The sequence below is a fragment of the Chiloscyllium plagiosum genome, chromosome 21, assembly GCF_004010195.1.
Source record: "Chiloscyllium plagiosum isolate BGI_BamShark_2017 chromosome 21, ASM401019v2, whole genome shotgun sequence".
In the NCBI taxonomy this organism is placed as follows: Eukaryota; Metazoa; Chordata; class Chondrichthyes; order Orectolobiformes; family Hemiscylliidae; genus Chiloscyllium; species Chiloscyllium plagiosum.
Window position 1 is genome coordinate 7,108,372 of NC_057730.1, and position 18,587 is coordinate 7,126,958.

At 39.6% G+C, this 18,587-nt stretch overlaps 1 protein-coding gene across 2 annotated transcripts in view; it reads left to right on the forward strand.

Moving 5' to 3' along the window:
* Positions 1-277: 277 nt before the first annotated feature.
* The window catches only part of fam234a (family with sequence similarity 234 member A), a 43,464-nt gene continuing 25,154 nt past the window's right edge, over positions 278-18,587 (forward strand). Inside the window, exons 1-6 of one of the 2 annotated variants that reach the window (XM_043711159.1) lie at positions 278-403; positions 2,445-2,797; positions 3,150-3,263; positions 4,146-4,331; positions 10,384-10,511; positions 16,340-16,499. In XM_043711159.1, the coding sequence (XP_043567094.1) occupies positions 2,527-2,797; positions 3,150-3,263; positions 4,146-4,331; positions 10,384-10,511; positions 16,340-16,499 (859 nt within the window). In that variant the 5' untranslated portion in view covers positions 278-403; positions 2,445-2,526. Of the gene's footprint in view, positions 404-514; positions 618-2,444; positions 2,798-3,149; positions 3,264-4,145; positions 4,332-10,383; positions 10,512-16,339; positions 16,500-18,587 lie in introns of those variants that run through there. The other variant, XM_043711160.1, reaches the window with a different exon arrangement.

Here is an 18,587-nt window from a genome sequence, read left to right on the forward strand (position 1 = left end):
CCTGCTTATCCCGCCATGGAAGGCGGTAGAAGAGTACAATACCCAGAGGGTACCGCGTCTAGCACTTGCGCATACTGGGAGATGTAGTCCATTACCTCCAGTTTATCCCGCTACGGAAGGAGATGAAGGACTACAATACCCAGAGTGGATCGCGCCTAGCGCTCGCGCATAGCGGGAGGTGTAGTCCGTTTCCCATGTTCATCTCGCTTTGGAAGGCGTGAACAGACTACAGTACCCAGAGAGCAGAGCGGGGCTCCGCACAAATGCGTCTTTCGCCGGTAGTCAGGCGGCCATGACGATGTGCTGGGTCGGTGTGTGTGTGTGAGGCTAAGAGGAGTTTGTGGCTATCTTTTTCTCTCTCTGTGTGGTTTTCTTTCTGATGGTTTTACAACAGCTGCCAATTGTAAGAATTACGTTTCCGGACGTTTATTTTCCATATGTTTTTGTGATTGTTATGTGAAATGGTAGTTTCTATTCGAGGACTCTCTTGTTTACAGCCTGTTTCCATGGGGGCTAAGCTTGTTCTGTGTTATTTTGGCTGACCCTCCCTGTAATTAGATTTATTCCTCAGATGGTCGGGCAGTGAATACTTCCAGCCGCGTAGGTTAAACACAAAGGTATGTCCTGACTTTGCTGATCTTTCCTTGTTCTCACAGGTGAGGTAAGTGCTCACATTGATGCAGGATTGTGAAATAGACCTGAGAGAGAAGTTGTCAAATAAAACTGGGGCTGTTCTTCAAAAGTTTATTTCGGTCCAAATTTATTTCAGTCGCGGACAAAGTTATCTGGAATGCAGCACCGATGATCACCTTGATATACTCATTAGCCACTGCCTGTAGGATATGGCAAAAGCTACCAAATGTGCCTACACGTTTCTTCAGTCGCCTCCTGTGGTGTCCATGTTCAGAAATATTGAAATAATAACTTCCTGGTCTCTAAATCTTTGTGTCCAACTCAGAGATACCTGTCTGATATATTTGCCACTACAGGTTTGGGGAAAAATAATTATTTGGAGTGGTTAACCATGCTCACTTGAAAGCATTTAAGTGCTGTTTCAAAAGTTATACTGTGAGAGAGGGAACAGAAGCTTTAGGTTCCCGGTTTATGCAGGTGAGATTCGGATAGGTGGAGGGTTATGCTACTTAATGTGATGGATAAGAGGCATTGGTGGAAAATAGTTACTTTGGTGGAACTGATAAATAAAGGGATGCTCACCTTATTGGGATTATACTATAGTGCTGAAAATGTGTTGCTGGAAAAGCGCAGCAGGTCAGGCAGCATCCAGGGAACAGGAGAATCAACGTTTCGGGCATAAGCCCTTCTTCGGGCTTATGCCCTAAATGTCGATTCTCCTGTTCCCTGGATGCTGCCTGACCTGCTGCGCTTTTCCAGCAACACATTTTCAGCTCTGATCTCCAGCATCTGCAGACCTCACTTTCTCCTCAATTAAACTATAGTGCCTCCTATTTGGAAAGGCATGGACTGATTATGGATAGTCAGCATGGTTTGTGCATGGAAATCATATCTCACTAACTTGATTGTCATTTCTTCAACAAACTCAAAGAGGATTGAAGAAAGCAAAGCAGTGGATATTGTTTATATGGACTTCAGTAAGGTGTTTTTATAAGGTTTCTCACAGTAGACTGGTTAACAAGGTTATATCTAGGAAGAACTAGCCATTTGTTTTATAAAATTGGCTTGAAGTTAGAAGACATGATGGTGGTGTAACATTGCTTTTCAGACTGGAGGCCTGTTAACAGTGGTGTGCCGCAAGGATCGGTGCTGGGTCTACTGCTGTTTGTCATTTATATAATTGATTCTATGTGAAAATAGTATGGTTAGTAAGTTTGGAGGTGTAGTGGGCAGTGAAGAAGGTTACCTCAAGTGAAAGGTGACATGATTGGATGAAGGAAAGGAGGCAGGAGACAACAGTTCCGGAGGGTCAACTGAAGAAAACAAAATCCCTCTGTTGTACTAGTGTAAGATGAGCAGCAGGGGAATGGGTAAACCACTTGGAGAAACCAGGCATTCCATCAGTTATCAATGTTCCCCAAGGCATGCTGAGTCTTGCCAATATATAGTAACGCAAAATAGAGTCATGTTAGATTATTGCTGTGACAATTATGCTATTATGTTTTGTAATATAATATTCTTGTAAAGTCACAAGACTCACTTTAATCTATTTTGACGTTGACATCAAACATGCTGATCACTGCTTTCTTCCTATAGAGTAATTTCATTTTTCTTCTGCTGCCTATCCTACTAATTGTAGTTACTGTGGGTTGAGTAATTCTATCCCACAGAAGCTCTTTGTTAAGGTGAACACAAGGAAGTGAAAATAGCAGATTCCAGTTGCAGCAATTTCGAAATGTTTTTAACTAAACATTCAAAATAGCAAAAAGCTTTGAATATTTTGATTTTAAACTATGTCCTTAACCTTGCAGGAAGGATAAAGGCATTGATGAAAGAAGAGAGAAGACAGTTTGTAAAAGAATTTGTGTCCCCATTGTGATGTAGACTGGGAATATGACAGAAAACCAAGATTCAGAGGGAGAGATACATCCTCTGAAAAATGATGAGGTCAGAAACCAAGACACGAATGACATTTCTAACAGGCACAAAGGAACCAAAATCAAGAAATTTACCAAGTTTGGACAGCTTTCCCATTGGAGAACTGCTGCTTTCTTTGTAGCATTATTTTTATGTCTGATTGTGGTGTTTGCATTTTCCTTCATAATTCCCTGTCCAGTGAGGCCTGTATCACAGAGGGCCTGGAACAAAACATTTGAAAATGCAGGTAATGTTTAATTGAGTTAAGTATGTTCCATGTAATGCAGGTGTCTTTTGTATAACTGAAAGGAAACATGATAATGTAAGAATCTTAATTTTGGTGGCTTTCATTTTAATTTGGGCTCTTTGTTCTGCATTTATTTCAGCATAAATTTTAATTGTTAGCTTCTTGAATAAAGCCATTGCTTACTTTACTATTTAAAGTTATACTAAAAACACTTAAGCCATGACTTGTTTGAGTTCTAAATGTGTTTGATAATTGAATAGGCACAAAGAATTCTCATGAAGTTAATGAAACAGAAGTAACTATATTTGAAACATTGTTAACCTACTGGTATTGTGTTATTTGTTTGTTACAGTGAGTTACCCTTTTTTCACTCTGTGGGATATGAACAGAGACAAAGTTAGTGATGTGATATTTGCGTTGAAGTACTCCAATAACACTATAGTTAATGGATCATGTGCAGCTGAGGGTGAGTGACTGTCACAATCACAAAAGACCTTTTCTCATTTTTATCCCAGTGTTGTTCAGACTCTTGTATTTCATTACCTCACCGTTACATTGCTTTCATAACATAACAGTTTTTCAGATCGTGATTCAACAAAGCTTTTAGAGTTATATCAATGAATGGCGGTGTCTTAATTATATATCTCTGAATGGACAGTCCCTTCAATTTTATTGGTACTGACTTCAACGCTATTCTCTTTCTGTGACAATGTTGCCACTGAAAAGCCTCGTATTCTTAGTTTAACTCCATTCACAGTTTGCAAATTTACTAGTGATGCATCAATATGTAGTTTCCCAATGTTGATGAGGAGAGGAAAAATAACCCTTAAGATCATTGAGACACTTTAACACTGTTTTTTGCAAAATGCTATGTATTATAAACTACCACTTATTGCTGTGTAATTTACAATTTTAGAAAATAAGTTTTCATGTTCCTATTGCAAACTTTGCACCAACAATTTCTCCTCACCTTAGTATATGGAACAGATGGATCAAAATCATGTCAGTACAAGTTAAATTACAGACTAGACAATATGACTTACTGTATCCAGACAAAGAAAAATATTAGTGCGAAAACGTGTATGTAAAGACAGAAACAATGAAGCTACACATGAGGTGCAAGTGTAATCTGAGGGAAATGTCTGAGCAAGGAACAGTGTTGCTGATCATTTTTTCAGATTTGTTTTCACAAGGCATTGCATGTGGTCTCTGTTCATCTCTATGCCGATCACACAGTGCTGAACTCAAGCAGCAAGGAAGTAATTTTTCATACATACCAAACCATTTAACTTGTCCAACAACATTGTGTCTTTATTCATTAATTTATTTTGCATCCTTTCTTTTTAAGGCCTTACATTTCCCTGTGCCTATGTTACGGTGCTGTCAGGAACAAATGGCAGTCTTCTATGGCAGCGAGCTTTAGCAGAGGATGTTCAGCATGTGCAATGTGGAATTGAACATCTCAGTGGTATGGAGACTTCAGGATGCCTCATCATTGGAACCCCTTATCTCGTCACTGCAATCAGTTCTTCAGGTATACATTATCTTTCGAATAGCATTCTCCTAAGAACTTTATACTCGTAAAGGTTTTAGTCATTTGGAAAGGCAGCACCATAGCTTAGGTGTTTGAGGTGGCATATGAATTTAATGAGAGAGCAAAGTGAGAGACAAGGAGAAGAAGATTAGGTCCCACAACAATGTTGTCGATTTTCAGCTGAAAGTAGCCTAGCAAGCCACTCTGTATTCAAAAATGTGTGTCACCCCCACCTCCTCAAGAGCAATTCAGAATGGACAATGAATGTTGGCCTTGTTAGTGATGCCAAAATTTCATGAATTAATAAAAAGTTGACTAGGATTTTTTTGTTGCCAGTTGAAATTAGACTAGAAAATCAAGTGAACCTTTGCATTTATGAAATTGGGAGAGTTGGTGCTCATATGAACCTAATTTGCTAAAAAATGGTGCTCTGAGGACAACGAATATGTAGTTTGATCACAGGCTTATTGCCAAACTCCATTCGAGGCGAAGAACTGAGAGCCTTGCTCTCCACTTCCTTTAGTTAGAATGGAAGAGAAAGCAGATATCTATGCCATCGTGAAGTGTTACTGTGTTGTGCATTGTTCTAGGCTGAGCAAAGTTAGTGCACAATGTTTCAGGCTGCTGGTACCTTATTAAAATTTGTCTGCGCTGCACCTGAACGTGCAGTTGTCGAGACTTAATTGTCTCAAATCCACAGCTAGAGTGTTATCAACAGTCACTGCATCTGACTGTTGGGCCTTTAGGGTCTTGTTTTAGTGCCAATTGTCTGTCTGGGTGTCGAGCTAGTAGTTACAATGCAGGAGGTCATGAGATGCAGTTAGAAGCAGTTTAAGTACAAAGTCATGCCAGAAAACCTTCAGTCAGTCTATGAAAGAGACAGTGTGTCTGGTTTACTAATTCCTCATTTATAAATAAGTGAGAGTGACTCGATAAAGTGTGGTTTACTTTGGCTGTCATTTGTCTATGAAGCAGCATTATAATGTTTTGCATTCTACCTTGATACTCTGAAATGTTTCTCAACCGCCTCCTGAAACATGCTCATGCTATTTTGGATTAAGAAAACAAGTGGGTCCTATTGTTAGACTTTCACATTATGCTGTGGTATAGTTGGCAGTTTGGGCACACTGCTAAGAGTCAAATGTTTATACTGCTTGTGGGAGTGTAATTTGAGAAAGCCATGAATGTGCGTCCTGTGCTAAAGACATAATACTGCTGGGGATTGGCAATATAAATTGTGGTGAAGAGGAGAAAGGGTAAAATATTTGCATTCTGTCATACTTTTCTCAATAACCAGTCTTCTCAATGTGCTTCCCAACCAATGAAGCGTAGCCAATTTGTGCAAAGTAATCTTCCACTAACAGTAATGAGAAGACTAGAAGATTTGTTTCTTTGAGATCTCGATTTGAGGATTAAATATTGCCCAGGATATTGAGGGGAACTCCCTTGTTCTTAGTCATTGAGTCAAAGAGATGTACAGCATGGAAACAGACCCTTCGGTCCAACCCGTCCATGCCGACCAGATATCCCAACCCAATCTAGTCCCACCTGCCAGCACCTGGCCCATATCCCTCCGTCTATTTATCCTATCCATGCCCCTCATAATTTTGTTAGCCTCTAAGGTCACCCCTCAGCCTCCGATGCTCCAGGAAAAACAGCCCCAGCCTGTTAGCCTCTCCCTGTAGCTCAGATCCTCCAACCCTGGCAACATCCTTGTAAATCTTCTCTGAACCCTTTCAAGTTTCACAGCATCTTTCCGATAGGAAGGAGACCAGAATTGTACGCAATACTCCAACAGTGGCCTAACCAATATCCTGTACAGCTGCAACGTGACCTCCCAACTCCTGTACTCAATACTCTGACCAATAAAGGAAAGCATACCAAACGCCTTCTTCACCTATCATATCTACCTGCGACTCCACTTTCAAGGAGCTACAAACCTGAACTCCAAGGTCTCTTTGTTCAGCAACACTCCCCAGGACTTTACCATTAAGTGTATAAGTCCTGCTAAGATTTACTTTTCCAAAATGCAGCACCTCGCGTTAGTATAATACCACTGGATCCTTTACATCCATCAAAACAGGTAAATGAGGCTCTCAATTTAAAATCTCATCTGAAAGACAGCACCTCCAACAGCATGACCTTCCTTTGGTATTGCATTGGATTGTGAGCCTGGATTTTTCTGGTTGGAGATGTGCCACTCTGGATTAGCTTTTGTGTACGTAATGGGAGATACGCACACACACTCCCAGATGCAGAACACATCTTTCTGTTAGACGAGAGGTGGGGGTGGGGAGCGAGAGAAGGAATTGGGATCAGGAGACAGTGGGAGTGTTCAGCTTCTGGTGGAAAGGAGGAGTACGTTTGGAGGTGCATTGGTGGTAGTGGGGCTGGCGGAGGTCACTTGCCTGGCCGAGGAATTGGAAAGGTGACCCCAATCATGAGCAAGAGCGAGGAGAGGGTATGAGGGTGTAGAAGGCAAAAGGAGTGTCGGAGGCTGAGGGGTGACCTCATAGAGGTTTACTAAATTATGAGGGGCATGGATAGGATAAATAGACAAAGTCTTTTCCCTGAGGTGGGGGAGCCCAGAACTAGATGGCATAGGTTTAGGGTGAGAGGGGAAAGATATAAAAGAGACATAAGGGGCAATTTTTTCATGCAGAGGGTGGTACGTGTATGGAATGAGCTGCCAGAGGAAGTGGTGGAGGCTGGTACAATTGCAACATTTAAGAGGCATTGGTGAGAGGGGAAAGATATAAAAGAGACCTAAGGGGCAATTTTTTCATGCAGAGGGTGGTACGTGTATGGAATGAGCTGCCAGAGGAAGTGGTGGAGGCTGGTACAATTGCAACATTTAAGAGGCATTTGGAAGGGTTCGGAGGGATATGGGCCGGGTACTGGCAAGTGGGACTAGATTGGGTTGGGATATCTGGTCGACATGGACAAGTTGGACCGAAGGGTATGTTTCTGTGCTGTGCATCTCTATGACTCTCTAACTGCTGAGCCAGGCATGCCATACCAGGAGGCAACTGTACAGATACTGTTGGATCTGTCAAGCCCTCTATTGACTGTAGCTTTTGGAAAGTTAAAGTGGAAGAGCTCGGTGGCACTGAGGCTTGCAGTAAGGAACAAGCTACCTGTTTATTGTGGATTAACCACTTGCTAAACTTGCCGCCTAAGTCAAAGCCATAGGTAAATTAGGTAGGCCTTTCCAACAATCGGTTAGTTTCTTGATCATTCTGCTGTAAGCAAGTGGATGTTTCTTTGCCTGGGAAGTAAAGCTTGGAATGATATAGGGAACCAAAAAAAAAATTTTGAACAATAAATGAATTGGTGGGAAAGATCAACGACTGATTGTAAATAGCTGAGGAAATGATTGCAATATATCTTGACGATTTTAGATGGAAAAACAGTAATTGATAGAAGGTTGCTGATAATACAAAGCTCAATGGCAGGGTAAGCTGTTGGAAGGACTCAGACTGCATAGAGGTGAGAACAGCGCATGGAACATGATGGCAAAGGGAGCATAATGTAGCGAAGTACAAAGTTACTCACTTTGATCGAAAGAATAGAAAAGCAGGATTTTTTTAAAGGTGAAACTTGTAAATCTTGATTTTCAGAGAGAATTGGATGTGTTCAGACAAGGAATGCAACGTACATCAAACAGTTAGGAAAGCAAATGCACATTAGCCTTTCTTGCAATAAACAAGTCTTGGTCCCATTGCACAGGGCTTTGATGAGATCACATTTGCAATGCTGTATGTAGGTTGGATCTCTGTATTTAAGGTAAAAAGGAAGACAGTTAGCTCAGTTGGCTGATTGGCTGGTTTGTGGTACACAATAATGACAATAGTGGAGGTTCACTTCCCGTACTGGCTGAGGTCACCATGAAGGTCCCACCTTCTCAACCTTTCCCTTCACCTGAGGCTTGCGACCCTTAGGTTAAAGCAACACCATTTGTCTCTGTAATGAGAGAACGGCCTATGGTCCTCTGGGACTATGGTGACTCTACCTTTACCTTTATTTGAGGAAGGCAGTATTTTCATTGGTGGCCATACAAGAGTTCACTGAATTGGTCCTTGGGATGTGGGAGTTGTCCTTTAGTGAGAGAATGAGTCCATTGAGTTTATATTGTTTTGAGTTTAAAAGGAGGAGAGGTGATTTTATTGAAGTACACAAGATTCTTATGATCTTGATTTAATTTTTAGACACAGGTTGATAGAAAGCAAGGAGCAACGCCCCTGCATTTACCAAGAATCATTCTTTATAATCAGATTAAACTAAGTGAAGTCTGCAAATTAAAACTTCAAACCCCGTATAAACTCCTCCTTACACGCAGATAACAGAAACCAGAAAAAAAAGGGTGAAAGGGCAACAGTTCTGTAATCTTTGTTCCCAAGACCTTTTGGGATTTTTTTTGCTGAATTCACTGTTCCTCCTTGAGATCGCTTTCACAGGGTGTTTGTTTCACTCAAGAGAAGTCTGTGACCTAAATATAAGTCACAACTAGCAGCATCTGTTGAAGGAAAGATAAGCTGGCTTTCTTCTGCTTTAAAATGGATTGTGTAGAGAACTGAGAGTTTGTTTTGCCTGTTGCAACTATGCTGATTCCTGTCCTGGTCTGAACTTCTGTCTGCTTTGATCGCAAACAATCATTTGTTGGCAGACAGAGGACCTTTTGTCATTTGGTTTGTGAACTAGGGACCAATTATCAATCAGAATTTTCATTGGTAAACAACCCTTTGACTCTAGTTTGTCTGCAAATTGCTGGAACCCACATTAAACAGAAATGAGTATCGAGTTGATTTTTAAAAACAAAAATCTTATTCTTTACTATCAAAACATTTAGTCATCCTTGTAAATATTTGGGTTTCAAAACAGCGCTTTTTCAATTCAATCCACATTTTCAAAAAAAGGTACACAAATGATCTTTACAGCACCTGCACGTAATTATAGGAACAGTAATGCTGGCTATGAGTTGGTTGTTTGTCTCCATTTCCCAAATGGAGATGTTAGGGATGTCAGGTAATATAAAGAGATATAATTTAAACTGTAAAATAAAATAAAGAACTGCAGTTACTGGAGATCTGAAATAAACTGGTTGATTAATTCCGAGATAAAATGGAGTTGGGGGTTTAGAAAATGCCTCATTAGTCTTTCTACTTGGTTACATGATCCATGTGATTCAGGTTGCTATGGAAGTGATCTTTGAGAGGTGAAAGGCAATAGGAAGTTTTACAAGTCTACTAAAACTTACTAAAATACTACAACTTCACAGACTGAAAATGCTGACCCTTGAACAAAACGCAGAAGGACCTCGCCCTCCGATTGAAGAAACGGAGTTGATGATTCAAAGGAGGCTGGATGATTTGCCTGCCTTAAGCTAGAGTGAAAGAATTCCCTGTGTAATTTTATAGGTCGTTCTGCTATAAGGTGACAGTTGTGTACCTCTATAACCTCATGCTATAGAAAATCGTGCTGCATTATCCAAACAACATCTACAATTCTTCATTCTCGTTATAGCCAATTTGCACTGACAAAGCGCGCATTATAGCAGAGCAACCTGTACTTAGCTGTGAAAGAGCAAAGTAAGTATCTTTTAGGGAGTTGATGTTAGTTCCAGAAGAATAAAATGGCCATTTAACAGAAAATGCCCCGTATAACTGTGATGAAGGATTTTTTTTGTTTTCAAAGTTAAAGAGAAAATATTTTCTGTAATTTTCAGTAATGTTACCTACAAGAATATGGTTGTGTCAATAATGCTTGTCGTTTTCGCAAATTTTAAGAGAAGTCTTAAAAATTGATATCTTGCTCTCGGGCATTCAGTATTCTTTTTAAAGGTTACTGGTCTTCCTGGGGATTGTAAAGTTGCTTCTACTATATTTCCTTTTTTTTTTGCTTCAAATCAGAATCAAATCTTTTGACTGGTAATATCAAAAGAATGAATAACCCAGAAATCTGAAGCGTTCAAATGTGTCGATTTCTGTCAATATTCTTTGGGTAACGCTGTTGATTTTTGTGGGCACTAAAAATGTCTGGTGTTATTTTTCAGGAAATACGCTGTGGATACTTAATGCTAGTTTTGCAGTGAATCTTTCTGTGATTGGACCTGCATTGATACTTCCAGATCTAGATGGTGATGGTGTTGGAGACCTTTTGATCTTTTTTACACCTAATCAGGTATGGAAAAGAGAGTTTTTCTCCTATTGATTGATTGTGTTATTGATTTTAAGGTGAGAGTATTTTTGCTTTCCTGTAATTAAGGCTGGCTATTATGATGCATATTCCTCAGAGGAGTACAGAGTAAGGCTAATTAGAAAGGTCTTTCAGAGTTGGCACCGATACAGTGGATGAAATGGCCTCCTTGACTCCTGTAGTTGGATATTGTTATTGCTCTTGTTCAGAAATCCTAAATGGAAGGATATTGAGGCCTGAATTTTATGCTCAGTTATTGTCTTTTACAACACAATTGCGCCTCTCATTATGAAAGATAGGAAAATTTAAGCACAAACTAATCATACTTAGCAGGATGAAAAATTACAGTTGGCAATTTATGTTTGTTTCCAAGCATTAAAGAAGGCTTCTGAAAGATTAAGCTGGAAGGTTTGGTTGAAACAACATTATTAGCAACAATAATTGTTTAGTCTCTACACATTTACATTTGTGATTCTTTTGGGACCCCAGTAACACTTCAACAATTTCTTCACTGCTTCATGATGGGCATCCAATCCCTGTACTCCTCCATCAGATTAGTCAGAGGCCTGACCAGTCTCCACCACCGCTCCCTCAGGCAGAACTTTGATCCCTCATTGAACAATTTCTCCTTTAACTTGTTTCACAAAGCAAAGCAATGCAGATGTAGGCACCTGCATAGGCCCCAGTTATTCCTGTCTTTTTGTGGAGTTGGTGCAACATTCCTTGTTCCAGTTCTACTCCAGGACCTCTCCCACAACTCTCCTTCTGTTATGTTCACTGTATAAGTGGTACAGGTAGTTCTTCTATAACGCGATGGTTGCATTCTTGAGGAATCCTGCATTATAGAAAAATCATGCTGTAGAAACAGCGCTTAGTGTTGGCGAAGGAATCGCATTACTGCCAACACATGTTTCAAAAGTTTGCACTTTAGAAATAGTGTCCCCAATTCGTCAATCACATTACAGCAAATTTGTGTTAACAAAAAGCGCAATTTAGCAGAATGATGTGTATTATCTGACTCTTTGCTTCCTTTCCTTGACTTCTGTTTTCAATTCTAATGATCACCTCTCTACCAATAGTCAGTATAAACCCATTAACTCCCATAGCCGTGACTACACTTTGACATACCCTGCTCACTTTAAGGACTCCATTCCACTCTTCCAGTTTTTTTATAGAATCATAGAGTCCTTACAGTGGGGAAATAAGCCATTTGGCCCATTGAGTCTGCACTGACCCTCCAAAGAGCCTCCCAGAGACCCAGCACTCCCCATGCCCCCATCCTATCCCGAGAACGATGGCTAATCCACTAACCTGTACATCGTTCGACTGTGGCTGTAGCACACTTCAGAAACCCATGCAGGCAACATGCAAACTTCACATGGATAGTCATTCAAGTCTTACAATGATTCCATGATCCATTTTTTGTTACCCCCAACACCTACTTCATTCATCTCAACTAATAACTTCCCTCGCAACTGCAGGAAATGTAACACTTGGCTATTTGTCTCCTCCTTCCTCACTGTCTAAGGTCCTAACACTATTTCCAGGTCAAGCGATAATTGACTTGAACGTCTTTGAATTTAACCCACTGTATGCACAGTTCACAACATGGTCTTCTCTACGTGGGGGCGGGACCAAACACAAACTGAGGGACTGCTTTGTGAAACCGTCCCCCTCATACAGCAAGTATGACCCCTACTTTCCTGTCCCTCATCGTTTTAGTATAGGGTGGTGCTCTGACACTCACATTTTTACCCTGATCTCCTGCAGTGTTCCACTGATGCCAAAATCAATCTGGTTATGCATTTTATAGCCTTGTGGATTCAATATTTACGTTAAATGACTTCAGAACTCGAGCTCTGAGCACGTCTCCATTTTGTCTGTTTTTGAATCAAGATTTTCCATTTTGAAATGCATGTGGACTATTTTTAATTATGTTTCTCATTTTACATATTCGGTTTTCTTCTTTAGTTCAGATTCCATTATTATACCTATTGTGGATATTAAGCTGGTAATATATAATTGCCTAGACCTGTTCTGAATATATTTCTAAACATTTAAAATACATTATCCATCTTCCAGTCCTCTGACACAACCCATTTTTCTAATAAATTAATAAATATGAATTGAATGCCTTTGCTCTCAGTTCTCTAGCTCTTCTGAAATGCCTTTGTTTATTATTCATTCATGGGATGAGGGCATTGGCTAGGCAGCATTTATTGCCCATCCCTAAATGCCCAGTGGGCAGTTTAGAGTCAACCATGTTGCTGTGCGTCAGGAGTCACATGTAGGCCAGACCAGGTAAGGATGGCAGTTTCCATCCCTGAAGTGAACCAGATGGGACTCTTAATTCCAGATTTTTGAATTCAAATTCCACCATCTGCTGAGGCAGGATTCGAACCCAGGTCCCCAGAACATTAGCTGGGTCTCTGGATTAATAGTCAAGTGATAATACCACCAGGCTATTACTTCCCCAAAGAGGTAAGGCATTTAGATTTCGGTTCTATCCTTTTTCTAGTTTTTTCAAAGCATCACTTTTGTATTTTGACTGCATTTATATAATTATTCATCATTCAATGTCATGTCTACCTGTTCCTCTATTATGTCCTGTACCAAAGCAACATAATTATTTAACACATTTGCCATCCTTCTGATGTTCCCATTCATTATCTTTTCTGTCTCCAAGTGATCTTATTTCTATTATAGTCTTCTATTTATTGATGTGCTGTAAAATATTTTAGCTTTTTCATAGTCCTTGATCATTTTTTTTGCTCTACTTTGACTTTCTAATTTTTACTTCTCTCTCCTAAACTCTTAGAATTCTGTCTTAATCTGTCGAAGTACAGTGTATATACTTTATGAACAGCTTAGTTGTGTCTTTGTCTTCAGCGATAGGGTGTTTAGTTTAGTCTTTGCCTTTTTAATGAAAAATATTTTCCTGCACTTTACCCAATTCTATTTCCACTTTCTAATTTTCCATTATCATTGCCCATTTTATTTTGCTATGTACTATTTTCTGTCCTCACAAAATCAGCTGTTCTCTAATCGGTTCATGTGGTTTAGATCAAACTCTGTCTCTTTCTTAATCTTAATGTTTACTTCTCTTATTTGAACTGAGTCATAATTATAGAGATGTACAGCACAGAAATAGACCCTTTGGTCTAACTCGTCCATGACGACCAGATATCCCAAACTAATCCAGTCTTATTTGCCAGCACTTGGCCCATAAACCTCTAAACCCTTCCTATTCATATACCCATCCAGATGCCTTTTAAATGTTGCAAATGTACCAGCCTCTACCATTTCCTGAAGAAGAGCTTATGCCCGAAACGTCGATTCTCCTGTTCCTTTGATGCTGCCTGACCTGCTGCGCTTTTCCAGCAACACATTTTTAAACTTCTACCATTTCCTCTGGCAGCTCATTCCATAAACGTACCACCCTCTGCGTGAAAAAGTTGCCCCTTGGGTCCCTTTTATATCTCACCCTAAACCTATGCCCTCTAGTTCTGGACTTCCCGACTTTGTCTATTTATCCTATCCATGCCCCTCATGATTTTACATTCTCCATCTTCCCTTTGATGGGTTTCACAAGCATTGAGTTAGAAAAGAGTCCTATACACATTACAGGGACTTCATTCCCTTTGCTCTTTACAAACCTCATTTGTCCGATTAATATGAATGTAGTTAAACTCCATCATTAATATTATGTTTACTCAATTTGCTAATTTTACTCAAACCTTTGCCTTTTATTGGAAGTAAAGTGAAAGGAATCTGTGGATTACACCCATTAAAGTGATGGCTCCTCTGGTTTATCTCTTTAGGTACTATTTTTGTAAGACTTAGTTTCTCATTTACAATTTTCCCCAGTCAAATCCTTTGTTTCCATTCAGAAAATGTCCTAATTAGGTATGTTGCCATGGGTGATCAGTGTCGTGACGTAAACCTGGATTTGGCAGGCCAAATGTACCCAGCTGACACTTGAATATAAGTAATAAAGGCAACATCATTGTGCCCGTCTGTCTCTTCATGCAAGCTCTCTCGCGCTCACTCTCTCTCTCTTCACAAGCGCTCTCCCCCTCAACCTGTGCATGCTCTTCCCTTCAATCTGTGTACAAGCTCACTCCCTCCCTCAGTCTGTGCGAGCTCGCGCTCTCTCCCTCTCTCTTTCTCTCCCTTTCTTTTTCTCTTGGTGCAAGCTTTCTTTCTGTGTCTGTTTTTGCGAGCTCTCTCACTCTGTGTGAGCGCTCTCTCCCTCACTGTGTGTCTCCCTCCAAGCTGTTGCTGTGCAGATGCCTGTATTCTCTGTTCTCGCACTCAACATTCTTTGTTTTTGTTTCTCTTGGCTCCTGTACTTGTCACTATTCTTTTAGACCACAGCACCACTTTGGAAAGGTCCTATTACTTTTATGTACATAACTTCTGCTTCTAAATGTTAGTTTTCTGTGAGCACAGGGAAACAACTAATTTAGCAGCACATGGAACAGGAAAGGGTGTTTTAGCACTTTATAATTATAAGATCTATAAATGTTGGCACATGATTGATCAGAATTTATGTTTAGAAAGCATCTGTTCAAGTCCACATAACCCAGAACACATAAGCACAGATAATAGAGCAGTCTCAAGCTTTGTGGTCATGCTTAAAAGAAGTTCTTTTTTGTTTGGAGGTGTCTGTGTCTGTGGTGATATATTGTTTAAGACAATGGCCTACGCCTTGTTCATATGTTTGATCAGAGCTGGAAAAGAAAAGAAAGATTTGCATTTGTATTTCACTGTTCACAACACTGGCTGTCCTGAAATGCTTTACAGCTGATTGGGTGCCTTCATATCGTGTCACTGCAATTATACTGGAGGCATCATTAAAAATCACATGACACCAATTTATAGTCCAACAGGTTTATTTGGAAGTACAAGCTTTTGGAGCGCAACTTCTTCATCAGGTAGCTAGTGGAGTAGGATCCGAGGACACAGAATTTATAGCAAAAGATCATTGTGTCATACACTGGAATATATCGAACAAACCTACATTGCTGTTAAGTCGTTCATCTTTTAGAAGGGGCTGCAGGTTTCAATTCATTAGTATGTAAATCCCAGAACTTCTTTTAAGTCACATTCCCGCGATAACTTAAGGTTTAATTAAAAAAAAAAGTGACCTCTCAGCTCAGACAATGCATTAAAGGTTAGAGTCTGTATGTATCATGGCAGCCAACTTGCATGAGTTTTTAATGTTTGCCAAGACACCAGAGATAACCTACCTGTTTCTTCAAAAAAACGTTTACATCTATGTGAGCAGGCAGGTTAGAATGTGGTTTAACATTTCATCCTAAAGTTGTTACCTCTGACAGTGCAGCATTCCCTCTGTACTGCATAGGAATGTCAGCCTGGATGTTTGTGCTCATGTCTTGGAGTGGAATACAGACTTGGTACCTTCCAGTCATTGGTGTTATCAACAGAGTCACTGTAAACACTTTCAGTGTTGGTCAGCAGTTAGGTACAAGGAGGGGAAATATGGCATTTCTTTCTCTCTGTCCATGATCCAGTCCTTAACGAATGTTAGATGAAATATAGAGCTGCCATAATCTTTGCTAAGATTAACATATAACCAGGACTCGAGCGTGGGTTTTTTTATTCAAAATAATTCAGGCCATTTTATCCCTTGAACTAATAGCCTTTTCCCAAAATTGTAAGGCACTTGATACTTCTGTATTACTGTTGTTCCAAGCAATTAAAATATTTTTGTCTTATGGAAGATTGTAGTACTTAGTTATGTAAACTAAAACATTGTATGTTTTAACATATTGTACATTTTCTATCAGGTTAGCTCTGTCAGCAAGTTGATTTTGCAACTGTTGTCTGGAAAGAGTGGAGATCCCATTGGTCAAGAGGTGTACCACAACGTTACTGAAAACTTTGAACCTTTAAGCCCATTGATTCATATTACCAACACCGGTGCCTACTACGTTCTCTTTATTGAAGGTAACTGAAGAGCAAGTTAATCTCTAGGTTTTTTTTGCCCTCTTAAATCCCCCCTCTTCCAAACCTACTTTCTTTACAAGCCTCATTACTGGATATACCCTTAACCTAATCGCCATTCTTCACGTGAATGGTGTTTGTGAATTATTTTGCAATAATGCCACAGTTGTGAAGCACAGGCAGCCTAGTCATTATAATGGATGAAACAAATTAACAACAGTGAGTATAGGGGAAAGTGAGCTCACAAAAAAACATGCAAACTGTATCTTGTATTTTGTAACAGTTTTAAAGCAGCAAAAACTAAAGTGTTCTCTTTGGTTCTTTTCCACATTCCCAATAAAGCGTTACATTTATATATCACATATTGGGGCTGAAAATCTTGGATTAGGAATGTCAGCTCACGATGTCAGATAGATTTTAATGAAGGAAACCTTCTTTGATCTAAATTTGATTTAAATTTCCTGGCAAGTATTTAGTACCTAAACTGGGATAATCCTGTATGAAAAGGTCTGTAGGTAATATAAAAGGAAATAGGGAAAGGTTTCATAAGAAATATTACTAGTTAAATAACTAATGTAGAATATACAGCCTCTCAAAGAAGAGGATGGAGTAAGGTCATCTGATTTAAAAAGGATGATGGAAAAAAAACTTTATCAACTGTTATGACAGTTTTGAAATTTCAAGTGAGAATGTGGAGAACATTCTTAAGTAATTGTGATAAAGGAATTGTTCTGATGAAAAGTTGAGTTTAGTGTCTTGTATGCTGATTTTCATCCTGGTGTTTTAAGTGAGAGATGAATGCTTTATCCATCCATAAATATGTAAAATGTAGCAGGGTGAATGGTTAATAATGTAACATCTCTATTTGGACAGAGAGAAGAATGTCAAATAAATCAGTTTGGTTAATATCAGTGGTAAGGGAATATCCTAAAATCAATAAAATTACTGAGCATGTAAAAGGCTGTGGGATAATCAATAACAGGCAAAATACCTCCAGTTTCTGTAGCACAATGAAATGTAGGTTCTGTTTGTGAAATTTGTGAAACTTTAAAAAAATATATATATAGGGAAGTGTACAACATCATCGATTATCTAATTTTATAAATTTCACTGGATCAACCCTACAAAATCTTTGCACCTGTAAGGTAAGCAGATCAAGGTGTTTGAGCCTAATCTTACAACTGTGATTATTTAAGCATGGAATTACTCTTGTAGCCTTCTAGGTCTCTAGATCCTTTTCCAAGATTGTTCTATCACCATCATGTGAAGTGCCCACAGCCAGGCACACTGTTATAATCTGTTCAGCAAGCTGTATAATGTTCTATTTCGAGAAACAGGCCAATTGGCCCAACCAGTCCATGCCAGTGTTTATATGCCATTACTCCACTCATCACTTCTCCTCGAAGTTTATCATCATATCTCTATATCCTTGTCTTGCTTCCCTCTGAATTACATTAATCTTCATTAATCACTTCAGCCACTCCTTATGATAGTGAGTTCCACATTCTAGCCGCCGTTTGATAAAGATGTTTCTTCTGAAATCCTTGCTGATCTTATTGAAAAGATCATGAGTGTACTTAACAGACTGAATGCTGAAATGATGCCCTGGTAGAAGAGTCTAGTACGAGGGAATGCATTTTTGAAAATATAGGAATTTCTCATTCTTCTAAGCTGTAATGTTTCCAAGTTCACACTGGTCAACTTTCTCTCGTAAGATGACCTTTTCTTGGGAAGGACACTGTTTAAGTGGATCTTGCTCAAACTGTTTCTAACATATTTACATATTTTCTTAAAGGAGACCAAAACAGTACACAATGCTCCAGATGTGCCCTCAACAGTGTTCTTTACAACTGTTGCAAAGCATCCTATCATTATAGGTAAAAACAATGACTGCAGATGCTGGAAACCAGATTCTGGATCAATGGTGCTGGAAGAACACAGCAGTTCAGGCAGCATCGAGGAGCTTCAGCAAAATCGACGTTTCGGGCAAAAGCCCTTCATCAGGAATAAAGGCAGAGAGCCTGAAGCGTGGAGAGATAAGCTAGGGGAGGGGGGGGGTGGGGAGAGAGTAGCATAGAGTACAATGGGTGA